The sequence below is a fragment of the Acomys russatus genome, chromosome X (genome assembly GCF_903995435.1).
Source record: "Acomys russatus chromosome X, mAcoRus1.1, whole genome shotgun sequence".
NCBI lineage: Eukaryota > Metazoa > Chordata > Mammalia > Rodentia > Muridae > Acomys > Acomys russatus.
The window spans coordinates 28,826,209-28,848,654 of record NC_067169.1 but is presented as its reverse complement, the minus strand read 5'-3'; the positions used below and the strand labels follow the sequence as shown (position 1 = coordinate 28,848,654).

Here is a 22,446-nt window from a genome sequence, read left to right as displayed (position 1 = left end):
AGAAGAGAGCCACCTCAATCAGACATGGGGGGGGGAGGGGGCAGCGGGAGAGAATCTGCTAGCTTTTTTACTTCATCTTCAGCTAACTTTTTGCTGGCCCCTTGGCCACCGAAAGACAGGAAATTCAAAAAGTGCTTTATCTTTATGATGGATGAGTCATGAGATTCAAAACACCAGTGAGCAGTGCTGTGGACAAGTCCTAAAACAATAATGCTTAAGTGAGGGGGGGCTTTTGTCTCCAGGAGATACTTGGCAATCTGTCGGGAGGTTTTTTTTAGTGTCACATGTGAGGGATGCTACTGGCACATGGTATGTAGATGGCAGATATGCTCCTAGATATCTTAGTGAGGGCAGCCTTCACAACATGGAATAATTCAGCATCAGCTATGACTAATGCTGAGAAACTTTATCTGGGAGGAAGGGGCAGGCGAAGAGCTTTCCCTTTCCCCTCCCACTGAACGAGGCGGGGTAGGGCGGGGAAGGTGCCATGATAAGTTAACTTAGACTAAGCTGTCAGAGGCAAGAAGGCTAAAAGAACAAGGAGGTGTGTTTCTCATCCTATGGAGTTGTCACATTACTTTGGACTGTTCACACTGACTATGTGAGAGAAAAATCTACTTCTCACAACTTGGAACCACTGATCTGGACCTCTGCAACAAGAGCCGAGCAATAGTGCTATTTTAGCTAACAATACAGTATACACATACACCCTCTGTATGTGTGTGTGTGCGTAGACACTCGTAGTATTTCAGGAACTGCTCTATTTGAAATAAACTTACTTTAAGCTCACTTTGTTCTGCCTTTCCTAAGAGTTCCTCACCTCTTTTTCATTGTTACCCTCTTTTGTTTCCTTCTCTTCTTCCCTGAGGCTCCAACTGACTTGCCTGCTTCCAATTACACCTAAATTTTCCCAAAATATGTTCACACTCCTACAAACAAACACATTGTCAACCTTTCTACCCATAGATAGCTCGTTCCTTGCCTAACCCAAACAGCTTGGTGTGCATGTGTGCATACACGTGTGTGTGTGTGTGTGTGTGTGTGTGTGTGTGTGTGTGTGTCCCTTTTGCAATATATTCTTCATATAATTTACTACAATATACCAGGTATGGTACGGAACACTTTCCCACCTGGGCAATAGAAATAAGAAAATGAGGAATTCCAACTCATCCAAAAGGGGTTCTATCCCAGGCAACATGAGACTCTTCCTAAACAAACAAACAAAACATAATTGCACTTTATTTACTGTCTATGCTCTCTACTCAATCAATTGTCAATTTTATGAAGTCTAAACTGTCTTGTTTGCTAGTGTATATTCACTAAATAAAATACTGCTCTCCATTAGAATTACAATTTATGCCATGTATATAATGTCATGTTCTACTGGACAGACTGATAAAGTCTAAATATAAAGATAAATTAATTTTACTCTTATTCAAGGTAAAATTCTCCTCCCCTGGGGTAAGGTTTTTTTCCCCTGAAACAGTTTCATGTATTCCTAGCTGGCCTCAGCTTCACTATGCAGCCAGAAACAAGCTTGCGTCCATCCCCAGAATCCTAGGATTACAAGTGAGCCACCATGCCCAACTTTGAAACGTGCTAGGGGTATAATCTAGGGCATCGTGCACAATAGGCAAGCATTCTGCCAACTGAGCTAAAGCACTGCCAGGTAGAGGATTGCTTAAGATTTGAGATAGTTAAACCAGGCTTGGTGATATATGCCTACAATCCCCAAACAAGAGAGAGGCAAATCTCTGTGAATTCAAACTAGCCAAAAATTAGGCTGTCTCAACCTCTAGATATCTTGCATTTCCTTTTTCAATATGAACTCTTGATATTATACTATGGAGTTTTCTTAAGCACACCAAAACCTCTCACATTTCAATATCTCAGTCATGTGCTTAGACGATACAAAGTAATGCAGATACTTAGCATTCAGCAAGCATCCAGTATGTTTGTTTGTCAAATAGTCTTTTATACTACTTTGATTCATCATTTTACAGGAATAACAAGATAATAATGTCCCACTACTGACATTGCCTAATTGTCTTAGCCTTTTGTTTGGCATTTAAATTATTTCCAACTTTCTTTCTGCTGTTTTGTTTTGTTTTGTTTTGAATAAACATGCGGTCCAAATCTGATTTTTGTAGGAATAAATTGCCACAAAGTACGGCACGTTTTGCCAAATAAGTCCACTTGTATTTCTAGTAGTTCATATTTGGTTATTAAGGACTCTCCTGAGACTCTAGAAGGGCATACACTGCTGACAATTATGATGACAGAATTACTAGCAGGCACTCTTTTTGTCTAAAGTAGTGAAATAAATCATATTAGGAACAATTTAAGGTTGATAAATGCCAGATTCAAGCAGTTAAATATATAGATCTGAGTGAAGCTATATTTTCAAAAAATTTCCCAGCCTCCATTTTAGTTAAGAAAGCAGGAAGAAAGTGAACGCTGAAGAAAACAAAAATGGAAGCTAACTGTCCTGTTTAGGCTCCGGCCGCGCCCCAGTACCCAATCGGCCCGCAGTTCTCCGCTGGGACCGCCCAGACTAGCTAATTCCCTTCCCGCACCGCCCTCTGGCTCCGTGTAGCCAATGACGTGCCGTAACATCAGCATTCAAGGCGGGACTTCCGTCCTTCGAGACCCGTAACGGAAACGCGCTCCTAGTTGCCCAGGCAACCCTCCCTCCTTCGTTTCGCTCGCGCCTCGCGTTTCCCCCGGCCTTCCCTGTCCCCACCCCTGTACGAGAGGTAGGCGTGTTGTTGCCCACTGCCTGAGAGCTGCAAGCTGCGGGTTTCACGAGGTGACTTTGGGGACTGATGGGTTGCTTTGGGGGAATAAGGGAGTAGCCTGACGGCCCAGGCCTGATTACCACAGAAGCCGTCACGTTGTGGCTTTAATTACCAGTACCCGGCAGCACGAGGTGGTTGCAGAGACTCGAGAGAATCTCAAGCCCTCACATTTTGTTAAAGAAGACTAGTTCTAATTTACGCTCTCAACCCCTTCGTGATGTCGGCTAAGAATTCTGGTGCCCAGGACCCCACCTCAGAGTCCAAATCTTTAGAAGTGAGGCTCAAGTATTGGAACTTTTTTTTAAAGCCCAGGATGTAATTCAAACGTGCCGTGTGGATCACCGTGTTGCAATAGGTCTATAAGTGCACTGTGATTTTTGTCTCTACACCCCTAACTCAGGACACATCCGTGGAGAAATGTCTAAGATACTGGTTCATTTACAAAAAAAAAAAAACAGAACGAGTTTTCTTTCAGCCTCCTTGCAACTTTGAGCTCTGTGGTCAGGAGTCTAACTGGAAATTATCTTGAGAACATTTGATAGTTGACCGAGGAAAACCTTGAGTTCTGAACAGTCATTTTCCCTGACACGATTGTTACAAACTTGTTGCACAGGCTAGGCTGTGAACAACTGTTGTTTGGAGTTTTGTTTCTTTTTTTTTTTTTTTTTTTTTTTGGTTCTTTGTTTGTTTGTTTTGTTTTAACCAAAAGCCAGAACATCATTTGAAATCTTTACACTAAAAGTTAATAACTTAAGGCTCCTAGGGTTATTTACTTTCACTATTCCTATGAAGTATTCTATTTAAAAGCACAATTTATGCTAGGCATAATTTGTCAGAATAACATTCCCTGTAGGATGACACTGTGAAGAGAAACTATGTACATGTGCTTTGGGTAAACCTAACAAAAGCAAGTTCACAGTAACGTATATCATCCCCTCTGTTGACCGCCAGCCTGAGAAAGTATAGAAATTAAACTTGCAGAGATATTTTCATTCTAAAACTATTTTACTGCTGGCAGAGGATTGTTTTGTCTTTCTTAAAATCTAGCGTTTAAGGAGAAGTTGAGATAAGGATGTCAGGAAATTAAACATGGCTGGAGTATAGATAAGAGTTTACAAACACACTATAGAACTCTTCAGAATTATTACTTTATGTTAGGAAATCTACCCATAAAATACTTGGACAAGTGACTACAAACTAACTTTGATTAAGACCAGATGAATTTAAAATATATTAATATAGTAGACATTTGGAGCTTCTTACTGTTTGTTTTTTGGTTGTTTTTTTTTTTTTTTTTTTTTAGTTACTACCCTTAGTAATTTGGGAGAGCATGGGTAAGAGAGAGTACAATCAGGGTACAAAGGATAATCTCAACAGTCCAGTAGCCTCCAGAGGCAAGAAATAATACCTGTTATTTTCTCTAGTGGAAGAAAAGTGGGAATTCTAAAAGGAGTACATTGTGGGATCTATCCCTCCAAATAAGTGCCCAGAGCAAATATAATACTCAGAAAAAGAAATTAGCAATTATTAGGAATGTGTTTATAGAAAGAAATTTGAAATAAGTCCCTGGAAATATAAAAGTGGCCTTATCTGCTTAAACTACTCAAGCTTTCTGCTGCTGTGCCACTAATTTTAAGTGTTCAGCCTCCTTTTATGGTCACACTAGGGTGTGTTGTACGAAAGACATACCTGAAGGGAAATGGACACTATCTGTTTCTTCTTTAGAATTGCATTTTCATTATCATTCTCTGTTGTCCCAGTTCCCAGTTCTCACATTGCCTGTGATGTTTCTGAATCAGAGTATCTTGATTTTTCATGGCCTCATGGTTCATTTCTGGTTGACATTAGCCACATAAGGGATTCAGTGGACTTGCAAATAAATGCATTCACAGATCTTTATCACCCTTGCTGATAAATTAAGCAATGCCATTCTGTGGGTGGAATGTTATTTGTATAGGGCGGGGCAAGAATTGTTAACTATACCTTCCAGTCTTCTCCCCCACCCCCTGTCTTCCTAGTGAAAACACTTACTACAATGTCCAGACAAAACGTAAACTGGAGCCTGAGAGAGTGGAAAGGATTCAAATAATATTTACTCGTCTCTCTCCATCTTCAGCTGTAAAGGTGGCTGGTACAGATGGAAGGACAGTGAAATGTGTGCTTGTAAGCAGGTCCTATATCCAGCTAAAGGGGGAGTTTGGGGAGCTGGCAAGGCGGTTCAGTGGATAAACACACCTGTCACCAAACCGGACACATACACACAATAAACAAATGTTCTTGTTTTTAAAATGGAGCTTTGGACTCCTACCGTGGGTAGAAATAGGGCATTTGGACTTGTGCCATGTTTAATGTCTAAATGACAAAGCCATAGGTAAAAAAAAAAATCCATGAGTGTCAAGCCTCATATGCTCAGCCAGCTATGACAACCAGCTAGGCGTGGCAGAGTAGGATGGCAGGAAACAGACTGTCAGAAATCCCCATTTTATCATTTCTCCTCCTTGAGCATCTTTGATGGGGTTGGCATTGCATGTTCAGGAAGGTGTCTTACAATCACATATCCCTTAACTTCTTTGCTTACTTTGTTTTGGTCTCCAGTGTTCTCCTTCTTTGTAGCAAACAGTATGTTCTGAGGGTCTTAATTGGGCCCTCGAACTGTCAATCTAGCTCAGAGCCAAATCAGTGGGGACCTCAATAGAAAAAAAAAGTTGATCCTTCAGGCTGTAGACACAAAGATTAATGAAATAAATCATTTCTAATATCTTCCTTTGCAAAAGTAAAAGCAAATGGGCTTTCATGTATTTAATTTTCAAACTGTTCAAAAGGAAGATAAGGCAGAAGGGAAATTCATATTCTAGAATACACATTACAGTTTTAGAGGGAGTTTGTGGTTTTATTTTACTTTCTGGTTGCCATGACACGTCCTATATCCTATATTTATAAGAATATAAATATTCAAGAAAAAAGAAATAGTATATAAATACGGAATGAAAAGGCTACATATGATGCCACTCCCTTTCAACAAAGCGTTATCATAAGGTAGAGCTTTTTAGTAATTTAGTGGAAATGGTCACATGTTTATCTCTGGAAAAAAAATGACCAAAAAAAAAAAAACCTCCTAACTGCTGCTCTTTATGTATTTAAAAAAAAATATGTCTTTCAGAGCAAGCAGAGTCACTGTAGAACAAATGTGCTTTTTTTCTATTTTCTTTTTTGCCTTAGAAAGGCTGTATGGGAAAATATATCATTCAAGACTGGGAGGCTCTGTCTTGTCTGTAGGCCTCAGCAGTGTTTAGTGAATGACCTCAATGCTGTTGTGGGTTTTTTCTTCCCTTCTTTGGTGGTTGAGGACAGACAATGAATGGTCTCTGTATTCCCCAGAGCTCAGCTGGGTGGTGACCATGATGCCATTGTGTTCCCTGTGGAGGGCTGCCCAGTTTGCAGAGCTGTGGATCCGGCCTTCCCTGACATTGCCAATCGCTTTTCTCTCCGTTCTATCGGCCCTTCAGAAGAAAACTTGTTCAGTCCCCACATGCTTGTTCCAGAAAGGAGTAGAGACTGCTGGGTGGGGGGCGGGGGGTGAAAGATAAAATGGAAGATCTTAACACCTGCTGTCCCCACATGCTTTCTTTTCTTGAGATGAGTCTACTATGGCAATGCCTGGGAGTATTGCAGTGCTGCCTTTGCCAGGGGTGCCGAGTATTTTTACTAAATCCTTAACCGGCTTAAGATTTTACCAGACCCGACTTTCACACGAACTCTGGTGCCTCACATTTGACCACGTCCCCTGGAGGGGGAGACCTGGTGGCACTCAGAGGAAGGATAGCAGGTTACCAAGAAGAGACTTGATACCCTATGAGCATATACAGGGGAGGAAGTCCCCCTCAGTCACAGTCATAGAGGAGGGGAATAAGGGGAAAATGGGAGGGAGGGAAGAATGGGAGGATACAAGGGAGGGGATAACCATTGAGATGTAATATGAATAAATTAATAAAATATATTTTTAAAAAGATAGCTTTGGAGGGTAAGCTTGACAAGGGAGAATGAATAAAACTGTAGCTGCAAATGAAAAAAAAAAGATTTTACCAGACCCATTCTGAGAGGAGCTGTTTTTAGGAGCAGATTCTCTTTGCAAAGGAGACTGTGTACTCCTTCCAGGTATATCTACTGAAAACTGCCATTCTGCCTACTAATGGCAAGTTAGTAATCTACGCCAGAAATCATGGCCCTGCCCATGCTTTATACTGTTGATTGATAGTATTTTACGGTTCATTTTTGTTGCTTTTTAAAGAAGATTTTTATGTAGGTATATGAATATTTTGCTTGCATATATGTAAGTGCACTACATTCATACAGTGCCCCAGGCAATCAGAAGGTGCATCAAATTTCCTACAGTGGTGTTACAGATGGTTGTGAGCCACTGTGTGAGTTCTGGGAATCAAATTTGTCCTCTGCAAGAGCAACCAGTGCTCTTAACCCCTGAGCCATCTCTCCAGCCCTCCAATCCTCTCCAGTAGGATTCACTGACCAAGATTAGAGATGATCATAATTTCTTTTTGTCTCTGCTAGTCTTACATAGAGCCTGATAATTTGTGAACTATATGAATTCTGTGATTCCTCCACTCACTTGCAAGTAGAAAGTGATGAACATTTGGGATGCTCAATATATTAGGGATAGAAGATACAAGGTATTATCATATTAACTAAAACTTTGGTCAACAGGAAACTAGGAATTGAGTTTATATGTTTTAAGGGGGCGGGGATTGTTAGGTAATTTTATTTAAAGCAAAGATGAACATTAACATTATATGGAAATCATTGTATATGGCCCACAACCCTAAAATATTTCCTGTCTGGACCTTTACTGAGAAATCCTAGCATAAAATATGAAAAGTGAGCTAGAAATACTCAGCTAATAATTATAAAGCTTGGTGCAAATTGCTATTCCTTTGGACATGTTTCTCAGTGCTGTATTTTATTTGAGTTTGAGAGATTAATTTGTAAATGCAAATCTTAACTCTTCAAAATTATTAATTTGAATAGCTATAGTATCTTGGGGGGTGATCCTAAAGTGTAAAAGAATATGATTTAGGAATTCAGGAAGAAAAAAATAAAGCCAGGGATAAAATGAGCATTTCTTCTCTCCAGCCCCAGTGACACTGTACTTGCTGAAGGTTGGCAGCAACTTGATTCTTAGTATTGCAGCAGCCAAAATTAATTGAATTCCTCTTCTACTTTGTATTCAAAATCAAACAAAATTGCTAGCAAAGTTCCTGTAGTCCATCTTTGACATAAATTGCGTCTTTCTTTTGTAGCGTAGATTTTCAAAATGTCTGGTGTCTAAGTGGGGTCTATAACTCGTAGGGTGTTTGCTTAGCTTGCAAAGAACCTAAGCATGGCTCACAAGGAACTGGGTTAGTTGCCTGTTATCTTCTTGGTGGCAGGACACACCAGGCTTGAGGTGAACCTCTCTGGCTGGGAAGCTGAAATCTGCTTTCTTTAGTGAGTGGTTTGTACTGGCTTCTGTTTTACAGAAATGCTTATAGTGAGCACTGGGCCATCCCTGTTACATAGAATAACTGTAACCTAATTACTTGTTGAACCCAAATCGCAGTCAACTTTGTACAAAGTAGAACTCCTTTGAAACCCCTTTTAATTACAGCCATTGACATGTGAGCTGCCGGGAAAATGTCACTAGTTACCCTTGAACCTCTTTAAGGGTTACTACCTTCTTTCTTATATTGCCTAAACGTGTAGCTGTAACAGAATTGTGTCTGCTGTCTCATAGATTTTTCAGAGTATGCTAGTACCTTTAAGGCCCAGATTGGATCTTTGCAATTATAAGTCGAAACAAGATTTGGCCTCTAATAAATGTTTATTTAAAACGGGGCTTATTAAATTTGAGTTCATCAGATTTGACCCATTTCTGTAATTTGTAAGGCATAGAATGAAGTCTAGATCCCAAGCTCTTTGTTTGCTTTGCTTTGCTTTGCTTTGCTTCGCTTGTTTTTTGAGACAGGGTCTCGCTGTATAGCTCAGGCTGGCCTGGCACTCAAACTTAACTGTTCTGTTCTCCTGCTTCAGACTCCTGAGTACTAGGATCACAGGCATACACTGCCATACCCAGCTAGGATGCAAAGCTCTTAATTTCCAGGAGACACACACACACACACACACACACAGTGACTCTAGGGACTTTTTTCATTTAATTCCTATGCTATTTGTTAATCTAGAAAACAAATTTGAGTAAGACATACGTGAAGTTCACTCTAATGTCACTGTGTGCTGCAGGCACTGAAAGTTCTTCAGGTTTCTGTGATAGAAATATGAAACTTGGCTTTAGTGAATTAGCCACTTACAGGCTTCCCCTTCAGTTTAGCACTTCAGTATGCACTGATTTCTACCATAATTGCATTTTGCCTTTTATTTTGTTGGATGGTAACACATTCAATTACTGACTATTTTCTATTTCCTCCATAGCCTATAAAGAGCATTAGCTGTTAGCAGGGTTTCCAGAAAATGGACCCTGTTTTAAACCTGTAAATTAGAGTTGAAGGGTGAGAACAAATCAGCTTACACACTCACTGCATTTGATAACGTTCTACTGGTTTCCATCCAGTGTGTGTGTGTGTGTGTGTGTGTGTGTGTGTGTGTCTGAATTTAGGAGAAGTTTGCAGAATGTCATGCCAACCCTCTTAGTAATGCCCTATATGAAAGCTTACTACACTTCACTATGAGTGCTTTTTTAAAAGATAAATATGAAAGCAATAGAAATAGTCAGTGTGACATCTTAGTTTTTTAATATACTCATGAAAACATTTTATTGAGACCACAAAAAAATCAACTTTATTTTTAACAGTTTGAGGGTTTTTTATATTCTATCCTCTAGTTAAGACAAATAGAGCTTCTTCAGTATCTGATTTCTAAAATTTTCTAATTTTTTAAAATTTTTTATAATTTATTCAGATTACATTTGGAATGTTATCTACTCACTTATGGGTATTTGATTTTTGACAAAGAAGCCAAAACCAAACAATGGAAACAAAGATTTAAAAAAATGTTCAAAACCTTAAGAATCACATTTGGGAGGGGGCTTTTGTTTCCTAGATCTTAAATTTACATGCATTTTAAGATGCTATTTTTGTTAACTGTTTGTTTTGAGATAAGATCTCAGTAGCCCAGACTGACCTTGACCTTGAGACATGGTGATCCTCCTGCCTCAGCCTCCCAAGTGCTGGAATTACAGATGTGCACCACCGAGCCTGATAGAGTTTTTTTTTTTTTTTTTAAGTACATTCTGATGTTGCAAGGCATTTTAGAAACTCTAAATGAGGAGAAGAAAGTAACTTTTATTTTATTATTAGTATGTATGTGAGGGGTGGGTGGTTAGAGGACAGCTTTTGGGAATCTTTCTTTTCATGGCGGGGGCTGGGGGCAGTGCTAGGGTCATCAGTTTTGTGTGGCAAGCACTTCTGCCTGCTAAGCTATCTCACCAGCCCTTGCATTTGTTTAAACTGGGTTGTAAGGATGGGCACATGAAGTCCAGCTGTGCTTCTGGAGCCTCTTCCTGCTAGGAAGCAGAATAATTAGGAAAAGAGTATGAAACTAAAGTGGAGGCTGATGCAACGTCTTATGTGAAAAGGCTTCTACAAGCCCCAAATTTAAGGCAGTTGGAAAGACGAAGCCTGCTCAGTCAGTTGGAAAGATAGAATCTTCTCAAGTCTTAAGAAAACCCAAGAATGGACTGGTAAATTGGCTTCATGGTGAAGGTGCTTACCACCAAGCCTGACAGCTTGAGTCAATCCCAGAGCCCACAGGAAAAGGGAGAACTGACTCATTCATGTGTGATTTACACACACACACATATGCCATAGCACACAGCACACCCACATATATAATAACTAATAAATTAATGTTCAAAAGGAAAAGAGAAGCTGAGATTATTTTAAGTAGGCATTAAACTAGTAAAGTAGGCCAGCGGTGGTGGCATATCCTGAGTACTTTAATCCCAGCACTCAGGAAGGCAGAGGCGGTTGGGTCTCTGTGAGTTCTAGGCCAGCCTGATCTACATAGTGAGTTCCAGAACAGCCAATGCTATGCAGAGAAACCTTGTCTTGAAAAACCAAAAAAGAAAAAAAAAGGTTAAACTAATATTGTAAGCTTGAAGCTCATGCTCCGTACATTGTTTTGTATATGCCTACTATTAAAGTATGTGGTTATTTTCATAGACTTTTTCTTCAGTAAACATGTAGTTGAATACAAAATCAGGCAGGACCCTTTGACTCAATCATACCTAAGGAGGTTGCTCTTCCCTAGACTAAGAGGTCAGAACCCAGGTGGCACAGGTTGTTGTTGCATGAAGGTAAGGCTTGATGGTGGCGAGGACAGCTACTTTGAAGACCATGAAATACTTGTGACTGCTACAGCCCTGCTGATGAAATGTTCATACTGTGTTTTTCAGCACCCGTTTGGACTTTGTCCATCAGAGAGAGCAGCAATGGTAAGAGTACCTATTTTTCTTATGAATTTTTAAATGTTAGTTAGGTCAGTAGTAGTGTACTTGCCTAGCATGCACAGCACCCCTGTGTTTAATCCTAGCACTGTCCCTCCCACCATCCAAAAATGATATTTCATGATACAGAGCAAAGGAAAAAGAGTTTGACTATCACAAATCCAAAATACTCAGAGTCCAAAAGTGTTTTAACACCAACATGACACACTCAATATTTTAAATTTCAAAGTAGTACAGATTATGGATATTCAGTAAAAATGTATGCAGACATTGCAAAATCCACTGAAATCTGAAATACTTCTGGCCCCAGCATTTCCAATAAGGGATACTCAGCCTGTTTGTCAGACAACTCAAAGTAAAAGCACCTCTCCTGTGACAGTAGATGTATGTCTCCAGCATCGAGGCATTATCTAAGCCAGGAGATTAGTAGGAACCAAGAAAAGGAACTAGTTAGCATGGTCATTAGAATGGGCAGGCCATTTTTAATGCGGAGCTAGTTCAGATGGCAAAGATGACAAATGTCAGGACTTTTATCTTTCTTTATCTTATCAAACCCAGCCGGTAAAGTACTGGGAGGACTAGTTGGGAAGAAGAACAGCATTAAAAGTGGGGGAGGAGTGGGGTGAAACAGGGTAATCAGGGGTGTGAATGTGATCAAAATAGACTGTGTACAAGTATGAAAACTTGCTCCCGAAACTTATTACATATACTGATTTTAAAAACCTAAAATGAACTCTTACTAGAAATAAATATTGTGAATAAAATGGAGGGATTTTAAAAAAAGAAAACAGTCTTCATTTGACTCTGTCCTCAATGTCTTGGTTTCTTTTCCTATTATTGTGATAACATACTCAGACAATTTAATGGCAATTTAAGGGAGAAAAAATATTTTGCCTCCTGGTTCAAAAGCCGAGCTCACCATGGCAGTAATATTGCATATACAATAGAAACATAGGGTGATGAATGTGTGCTTCTGCTCCATTTATATAGTCCAGGATCCCTGCCGGGGAATGGTGCCACTCACTGGAAAGGTCTTCCTGACTCAATGAACATAATCAAGATAATTCCCCCACAGGTGGACTCAGAGGTCTGCCTCCCAGCTTTGAATTGTTGAATTGTCAACACTAATCATCACATTATGTAAGCCTCTATAACCTTCAGCTATTGTTCTGTGGGGACCTGAAGAACAGATACTCAGGAAATATGTTACACTTGCCCTCTACTGTGGGGACAAACCTATTTTACACTTTTTTTTTTTTTTTTAGTTAAGCTTAGTAACATTCTGTGGAAAGTCGTGCAGTGTGCAGTGGTTTGAATGATAAATGTTCCCTATACACTCATGTATTTGAACACTTGATCCCAATTGGTGGTAGTGTTTGGGGAGGAAAAGTGCAGCCTTGTTATCAGAAGTACATCACTTGGAGTGGGCTTTGAGAATCTATAGCCTTGCCCCATTGCCAGTTCACTCTCTGTTTTAAGCTTATGGTTGAAGATGTGATCTCTCAGCTTTCTGCTCAGGCTCCTGTGTCTGCTGCTTGCTGCCATGCCTCCTGGCCATTATGGACTCTTAACCTTCTAGAACTGTACACTCTCTTTAACTCTTCTATAAATTGTTTTTGCTCCTGGTATTTTATCACAGTAGCAAAAAAGTAACTAATAACACTCAGTAAATAGCTGTTGATTAGTTGGTTAAACATTTGAAGATTCTCTAGAGGATGAACCATTTTGATGTCTGTCTTATATGTCTATTCCATAGGCATCAAAATGGAACGCTACTGCATCTTGGTATTCCCACCCAGCATATGCAAGATACTGGCAACATTATCATCATGCAATGCTTTGGATGCGAAGCCACCAGAATGCTTACAGAAAGTCCGTAGAGTCCTATTATAATTCTCCATGGTTCTCCCCTCATGGAGTTCTTTTCTCAAATTCTCTGGCTTATAAGGGTGGGTATCCTTGGCATTTTCAAGGCCAGCCCACAGCCGGGCAGGAGTTTCCCTATAGTGCTTCCTATCTCAAAAGCTCTGGGCAGCCTCTCTATGTCTGCAGTAAGGCCCAGACATCCACCAGAGAAGAGGAAACACCAGGTGAAGAGCAAGAGCTGGAGTCAGAGTCCGATTCAGATGACGAAGTAGAATACGACCTGAGCAATATGGAAATCACTGAGGAGCTCCGCCAATACTTTGCAGAGACCGAGCGGCACAGAGAAGAGCGGCGTAAGTTCTGACCTATTACCTCGTGCTCCTTTCACTACCCTGACATTTGCATTTCTTTTCTTCTCTTAACTTTCCATGTTCTTTTATAACTTTTGATTTAGGTACAGTTAATAATCTAGATGTGGTCCTAAGCCCAGAAAAACTACGGTGATGTTAGACCTAGTTACATTGGTCCTCAGAATTGTTTTATAGCAAACTGTTCATTTGAGTTCCTAATACTATATCTACCATTTTCGAGCATCAGACATTCAACCAGATGGAATGTGTATGTGTGTGTGCCTGTATGCCTCTCTAATCCACACAGCCCTCCCTCCAGGCATGAAACTCATTTTACAAATGAGAAAAGTGAAGCTTAAGGAGGTTAATTACATAACTATTCATTTGCTCTTAGGATTCAACTCTTCCAGACTGCACTCTACTGTGCATCTTTCTCTAGGCCGTGCTTCTCCCTGACACTACAAGGCTTCCCAAATGCTGTGTTCTGAACACTTCTCTGGGACACCGCTCAGAGCTAGGACTGTATAGCTCCCTGCAGTAAGAGTCAGTGTGAACCTAAACAGAATACAAAATGCCTCACATGTACAGTTCTCCTGTTTGGGCCACACTACAGGCCACAGCGTAGCAATTAATGTCTTAGAGCCTTGCACAGTAAAAACAGGATTTTTTTTTTCTATTTAAAATTGCTGGTGTTCACCAGACCATTTATTATTAGTATAAGTGCCCTTGAAATTTTACAAATACTTCTTTCCCTACAACAACCAATATTCAGTCTCAGTGTGCCTTTCAGTAGGGTCTTATGTATTTTTTGTAGAGTTTTCATTGGATTCGTTGATTGGTTGGGTTTTTGAGACAGCCTTCTATATGGCCCAAGGTGACTTAGGACTATGATCTTCCTGCCTCAGCCTCCTGAGTACTAGGAGTAAAATTATGCACCGCTATAGCCAGCTTCTTACCTATAATTTCCTAATAAACAGAAACACAAAAGCTTCAAAATAGGAACATTTTATTTCCATTTTAAAATATCTGTGCCCTCTTAACAAGAGATTAGCATTTACTGATCCCAAGTGAGTGCCAGGAACTAAGCACAGGCTTAGGATGAAGTATTATTTCTGGTAGTATCTGCCTGTTACTCTTCCCTAAACCACTTGTTCTGTTAATTTTATCAATTGACTTCTGATTAAACTGTTGATTTCTTTGATGCATATTACAAAGTATATCCAAGGGCTAGAGAAATGGCTCAGAGGCTAAAAGCACTTGTTATTCCACTCACATGGCAGTTTACAGCCCCCTGTAATTCCAGTCCCAGGAGATACAGTGCCCTTCTGACCTTTAGGACCACAAAGCATGCACATGGTGTACAGACATACATGCAGGCAAAACACCCATGCACATAAACTAAAAAAACAATAATTTAAAAAGAAAGTATATCTAAACAACTGTATGAAAATAGCATTTTGTGTTTTGCATAGAATACATTTTTTTATTATTTATTTATTTGGGGAGGTACAAGTCAGAAGACATACATGCTAGAGTTAGTTACCTCCATATGGGTCACAGAGATTGAAACTGCATGATACTTAGAAGGAGCATGAATGAAAGTTAACATCCCCCATAGGAAAGAACGCCCTCCAAAATGAACACTGCCCCTGTTGTGTTGGTCTTTATTAGATGGAATTCTAGGGTAAGATGAGGGCTTGAAACAAGGACATGTTCTCAGAGAGCATGATATTCCTAAATGAAGGTGAGATAAAATCCTGTTTAAAATGATGTATAGAAGAGTATACATCATCAGCCCACAGTTACTCATACAAACAAGGGGCAGAGCCAGCAACCAAGGCAGTGGAAGGAGCATTGTTACCAGGTAGCTGTGGAGAAATGGAGCAGTACCATCTGTTTGGAATGAGAGAAAAGGTGAGTTCACTTGGTGCTGAATAGCTGCCGTGTTAATTTTACTAGAGCCCAGATGTGTTTGTTCATCTCATGGGAAACATGAGCTCCATTATGTCTTGTGTACTCCATTCAGAGGGTTGTGTCCGTAGTGACTGGCCGTTTCGTCAGTACTCCGAGAACCTCCACTTTCTCCCTCATTCTGTCCTCTGGAAAACCTACAACATATAACAAGACTTGCTGTCCAGTGTGTTCCTGAGTTGTTTGGGTTTAGATAATGTGATTAAAGTGTGAAATCACACTGACTGTGCACCATTCCACACATGGATTCATCTCATCTAGTGCAGATGTTCAGAAGAACAAAAAAGCAGCCATCAAGATGATGCATGGCCAAGGTCATAGACGAGTGAAAGGGGCTGGGTAAACGTACTGTCCTTGTAAAAGCTCAAATGGTGATTGCCCACTAACTTCAGGCTTATGTTTGATGAGGAATGAGGGACACAGAATGAGGAGACCAATCAAATGACTGCTCTGCCAGCACCTGTGTTTTGAGTCTATTGCTGATGAGCTGGAAAGTAGGCACTCTTGATTTTATTCAACTTTGTGCTGTCCCTTGGTTGTGCTGTCATCATTAACTTCGGCGCCATAGCAGAAAATCTCATCAGAAAGATGTGCTAATCCTAGAAAAATGAGAGGAAATAACATTCTTTAATGCTCATTATTGTAGTGCTTTGTCTCTCAAACTGTTCTGCCTTTGAGCTAATTATCTGTGGAATATCTAATGAGTGTTTTCCTGCTGTGTAAAATTTCCCTAAAGTCCAAGTAGCTTCCTGTGATTATTTTTTCCCATTATGGATTGTAATTCTACATTAGTAATACCTCTTTTTAAATTCATGTTTAATTACAGGTGAAGTGTATAAATGTTAGTACAAGGCCTGTAAAGGCCAGAGGATTTGGATCCCCTGGAACCTGGAATTCCAGGCAGTTGTTAAGTCCCCTGCCATGGGTGCTGACAACCAAACCTGGATCTTCTGCAAGAACAGTCCAAACTCGTAACCATTGAGCCTTCCCTCCAGTCTCCTGCTAACATCCTGTAGATTCATAGACTGAGGCAAAGCCATGTCAAAACCATGTGCGCTAAACTTAGAGGAGTCCAGTGAAGGTTGAAGGTGGAGTGTGTTTGGTCTGACCCCACATGCATATTAATCCTCATGTTTCTTTTGTAGCAAATTTCATGGACAAACAGAAAAGGTTTATCTTTTCACATCCAAAAATCAATGTGTCCACATGGCTACCTGCCCTCCTACAAAGGCTGTAAAGTAGTGGTTCTCAACCTTCCTAATGCTGGGACCCTTTTATACAGTTGTTCGTATTGTGGTGCCCCCTAACCATAAAATTGTTTCATTGCCACTTCATAACTGTGATTTTGCTACCGTTATGAATTGTAGTGTAAATAACTGTCTTTTCCAGTGATCTTAAGCAACCCCTGTGAAAGGGTTGCTCAACCCCCAAAGGGGATGTGGCCCACATCTTGAGAACTGCTGCTTAAAGCCTAGCATCCTGCACCTTCTGGTAGCTCCCAGCATCCCTTCACTTGTAGCATTGTCACAGCCTCTATCTGCATGTAGCTTTCCCTGTGCATCTCTGTGTCCTTTTCTGTCTCATATAAAGTCACTTTCATTAGATTTAAGGTGTGCCCTAATCTAGTATAATCTCAGCATTATCTTGTAACTATCTGCAAAGCTACTCTTTCCAAGTAAGCTGTCATTTGGATGCTTCAGTGGTAAGGGCACTGAAGCCTCTTCAGCCTTCTTTTGAAGCTAGAATGGAACCTAAGAACTGTTTGGATTATTACTTAGTAAGTAAATTCCCTTGGCCAAATACCCTCATGCTAGTCACACTTTCCATGGCTGGGACAAAACACCTGTCAACTAGGAAGGAAAGGTTGATTTTGGCTCAGAGTTTCAGAAGTTGTAATCCAAGATCAGTTGGATGGAATCACGGCTTTAGGCCTGAGAAAATGCAGAACATCAGGTGGCCATGGATTGTGGTGGGAACAGAGAACATGTCTGTGCTGGTGGGTCTCCTCTTGCTAATCCTTTCATGTTCTTGGGGCCCCAGCCTTTTGAATGTTGCCACCCATATCCATGACAGATCTTCTTTCCTTGGTTGATTATCTAGAAAAACACTCTTAGACACATGCAGAGGTATGCTTTGCTACCTCCTAGGTGTTCCTCAATGCAGTCATGTTGTCAATCCAGACTCAACTGTTACAACCATATGAGAGAAAAGGTGTCTGGTAACATTGAGTGCTACTGCTGTTTTCAGTTTTAAAATGAGCCAGTTCTGTTACCCATGCAAGCCAACCATTCAGGTGTGTCTCCAGTGTGATGTCAGTTGGATCATTTGCTATCCAGTTGGCTGAGCCCTCACCCTACCTTGACAAAGAAAATGTGCCTAGAATTAAGGATCCTGGCTTTCCTTGGGAGGGAGGGAGAAAGAAAACAATGAATAATAAATGAACCAAGTAGGGGCCTTCAAGCACAGATATCATACAATTCTTAGTTCCCTAAGTCAATATATTCTAAAGTATTTTTAGACATTAAGTGATCACAGCTTGTTGGTCAGAGAGTATTTGATTTGAACTAAATGGTTGCGTCTAGGATATAGCTCAGTTGGTAAAGTACTTGCCTTGCCTGCACAGAGCCTGCGATTCCATCCTCAACACTGTATACGCCAGGCATGGTGGCACTCAACTATCATCCCACACCTCAGAAATGTAGACCATAAGATAAGGAGTTACAGGTAGTCAGCCTGGGCTAAGTGAGGATCCTAGGGCTTGTGAAACACTAAGTATCTTACCAGGCAATCTTCTGCCAGAAGAACCAGAGATGGGGGCAGGGTAAAAGAAAAGTGAGCCCAAAGAAAAGAGACGGTCCCAGATGGAATTCTACCCTTGCTTCCCATCAAAAAACCACAGGGATGTATAGAAATAAGAAGCAGACAGAGAACTGTCATGTGATTTTCTCAGACCCAGGTTTGATTTTCATTCTCCAAATAGAAGAGAGGTCAGCAGTGAAATGTCTCATTTCCTGTGCCGCATTCACTGCCATACTCCTCTCCACCAGAGCTTGAGATTAGGGCTATAGAATGCACACACCTCTGAGGAGTGAGCAGCAGAAATGCTGCTGTTTTATACTTGACAGAACGACCAAAGTCTTGAAGCAAATTCTTGGTGACTTCCAATTCATTTGTGCATTCGGCCAGGTTTGTGCACCTCCCAGTAAAGGTCAACATACATGGCTCTTCTGCAGTTTCAGAGTCATTTGCTTTATCCACATATTACTTCCACATGTGAAAATTGATTGCAGATGTTCTAAGACAACAGTGTCTGCATGTGTGGCCATAGCCATTATCTATCATCTATCTGTCTGTCTATTTAGATGTATGTGTATATGTCTGTGTGAGTGAATGCCAAATGTGTGGGAGTATTCTCAGTGGCATCAGACCCCAGCTAATTGTAAGCTGCCCAACATGGGTTCTGGGAATGAAATTTGGGTCTTTTACAACAGTATTATGTACTCCACAGGGCCTCCCCATTTGGTTTTTGGCTGTCCTGAACTCATGATGTAGACCAGCCTGGTTTTGAACTAACAACTATCCACTTGCTTCTGCCTCCTGAGTGCTAGCATTAAAGATGTATGCCATCAGGCCTGGTGTGTGTGTGTGTGTGTGTGTGTGTGTGTGTGTGTGTGTGTGTGTGTGTGTGTGTGTCTGTCTGTGTGTGTGTCTGTGTGTCTGTGTGTCTGTGTCTGTGTGTGTCTGTGTGTGTGTGCTCCAAGTTTGTAAAACTCCTTCTCACCAACTCCAAGGTGTTAGTCATAAAAAACAGGATTTACAAGAGTGACTGCGAATAGCTATATAAATGTCTTCCTTCACACTTGGTTAGCTCACTGCTATCTTCCCTTCCCAATACTAACAGAAAGGCCCAATGAGGAAAGAATGATTTATGTCATTGTTTTATTCCCCTACAGCCATCTTGACTCCTTATCTCCTGGCATTCCTCTCAGTAACAGTAGTGGCTACAGATAGTGCGCTTTCCGCTATCAATTTCCCTCTTGACAGAGTCACTTCCAGAATTTGTGTGAGCGCCATTTTACTTTCTGCAGCATTGCTTTGTTGACATTTTTATGTGGTTATTTACATAGCAATAAGAATTATAATTTTGGGACTTGCTGTGGTTTAAACAAAAGTAGAGAAGGGAGAAACAAATGGAACAAATGCTTACTTTACAGGGATTTGTTAAATTAGTAGACTAGCAGGTTTCACCTGTGCTAAGCTGTGCACTGGGGAATGAAACCCCACACCAAGAAAGGCAAATTTGTTATGTAGCAGGAAGACTATGGGTCAGATACAGAGGTCCCACCCCACATACATACCTCATTTGTGCTAGTAAGAACTGCTTCTTGGTGCTTGAGTAGATGGCTCTGTGTAAAGCACTTGTACAAGTGTGAGGACCAGAGTTTGGACCCACAGTGCCAACAGAAATACCAGATGTGCATGGCAGTCCACCTGTAATCTCAGCATTTCAGAAATGGACACAGGGTCCCAGGAGCAAGTTGACTAACCAGACAAGCTGTATCAGAGAGCTCTGGGTTCAAATGGCTGAGCTTGCCTTGATATATAAAATGGATAGTAAGTGAGGAAGACTGCTGGCCCTGGCCTCTATGTTCACATGTGTGTACACACCCAAGCACACTGCACATGGCTGCAAAGGGGAAAGAAAGAAATTAGGGCAGATGAGATGGCTTGGTGAGGAAATGGATAGCCAGCTTGAGCCCCAGGACTCACATAGAACACTGACTCCTGAAAGTTTTCTCTGCTCTCCACATATATGCCACAGACCAATGTCTATACACTCCAAACGTCATGTTTAAAGATGTGTGTCTTGCAACAGTGGACTTTGAAAGGAACTTTCCTCTCCCATGGGAGAACAGTACATGAAAGCAAACCAGGACTGCCTGCCATTCATGGCCAGGCAGATGACAAGAGAAAGCCAAGTGCTTTCATTTTTCTCCTGTGTCAACAAGGCCTGCTGCAGAGGGGTGGTGGATTGGAATGACGCATTTCTTGGTGGCATTTTGCTATTTCTGTCAGTGACTGCTAAGAAGTGAGCAGCCTTAAGAGCTTCAGAACTACTAACAGATAATGAGAATCTGCAAGTCGTGCCTCAGGATGTGCAGATCCCCTCAGCTACCCCAACAGGGTCCAAATGTACCAGTGGAAAGGGCAAGAGAAGGCCCTCAGGGACCACAGGCAGCATATGGGGTATGTTAGCAGTGGTGGCAGCATTCACCAGATCTCCTGCGTGTGCATAAGTTTTACGGTCATGGACATGTCCATTCCCAGGGCGACAGCAGCAGCTGGAGGAGGAGCGCCTGGATGACTATGTGAATGCCGACCATGGCCTGTACTACAACCAGCACCGGTCAGTGGAGCCCCCATCTGAGAAGCCTGGGGAGCGGCGCCACGCTGAGATGAAGCGCTTATATGGGGATAGTGCTCCCAAAATCCTGGCCATGGAGGCTGCTGTGCAGCTGAGCTTTGACAAGTACTGTGACAGCAAGCAGCCAAAGTACTGGCCTGTCATTCCCCTGAAGTTCTGAGCCCTGGACACAGGGACCCCAGGGAATACCTACTGAGCATAGTTCCTAGCCTCTCCTTCATCTCTTCTGAACTTTTTTTTTTTTCAGAGAAAGGACTGTATGCCACCATGATGGATTCAATCTGTCAGCCACTTAGAATTCTTTCAGCAGGAGGCATACTATTGCCAACACAAGGAATGTTCACTGGCATAAAATGATAATCATGTATTGCACTGGCTCTTGGTTTTCTCTGAAACACTCCAATGTATTTAAATTACTGCCTAGAAGCTGGACGTAGTGGCACACGCTTTTAATTCCAGTACTTGGGAGGCAGAAGCAGGCGGATCGCTGTGAGTTCAAGGCCAACCTGGTCTGTACAGCGAGTCCAGGACAACCAAGGCTACACAGAGAAACCATGTTTCGAAAGACCAAAGGAAAAAAAAAAAAAAAAGGAAAGAAAGAAAGAAAGAAATTACTGCCTAGAGATCCTGCCTGCTGTTTCACATTTTTAATTTCCTTCCTGAATGTCATAAAAGCCGTAAGCCACATGTCATCTATTCTTTATTTTCTTTTGAGACCAGTTCTCATATAGCCCAAGGTAGCCACAAATTCTTAAATCCTCCTGCTAGCTCACAGGTGTACACCCCACACTGGGCTCTTATCCACATTTTCTCTCTGTAAATGATGCAAGTGTACAGTAAGACAAGTGTCGCTTGTCACTCAGCTAGGTGTTATCCTGCATGCTCTATAAAAGACCTGAGAGTAAGTAATTTTGGCTTGGCGGGCCATGTTGTCTATGTCATACTGCCTACCCCTGTCTTTATAACATAAAAACAGCCATAGATACTCAGTAAATAAATGGATATGACTGGGTTACAATAAAACTTCATTTGTAAAAAACAGATCATGGACTGGATTTGTTCTACACAGTGAAAATCACCCATCTAACATTATTGTTACCCCATTTTCTGTTCAGAACTTGGATGTCAAACAATTGATAGCAAAGAACAGTATTTCCCGAATCCTGGTCACGTTTATAGTCTCTTTTGTTGTTAAAATGCACAGTTGAGCTCTTATTGCATATAGTAAATACCGATTTGATAAGCAAATATATCTGTGGGAAGGAAAATCTGAACATTGATGGAGCAGTCCATTATTAGAAGCCAGCTCCTTTTTAAATAAGTTATTACAGTGCATTGCCAGGGTGAGCCTGTGTTGACCTGAGAAGATTAGCACATCCATCAAAGGTTGGTGAAAAGATTTTGTATTGACGGGTTTCTCCCTAGGAACATATTGAGCGTCCATCCAGCCCCTGCCCTGAGACAAACATTCTTTTCAGCAGCCCCAGGTGTTTATGTGTTTCAAGCCCTCACTTTATTACTGGCATT

At 41.1% G+C, this 22,446-nt stretch overlaps 1 protein-coding gene across 1 annotated transcript; it reads left to right on the top strand.

The window, feature by feature from the left end:
- Window positions 1–2,691: 2,691 nt before the first annotated feature.
- Window positions 2,692–21,360, top strand: Gemin8 (gem nuclear organelle associated protein 8). The gene is made up of 4 exons (XM_051141204.1): window positions 2,692–2,809; window positions 11,257–11,295; window positions 13,064–13,526; window positions 20,823–21,360. Exons 2-4 carry the CDS (start codon window positions 11,293–11,295, stop codon window positions 21,077–21,079), a joined length of 723 nt encoding a protein of 240 aa, XP_050997161.1. The 5' UTR covers window positions 2,692–2,809; window positions 11,257–11,292; the 3' UTR covers window positions 21,080–21,360.
- The last annotated feature ends 1,086 nt before the right edge of the window (window positions 21,361–22,446 follow it).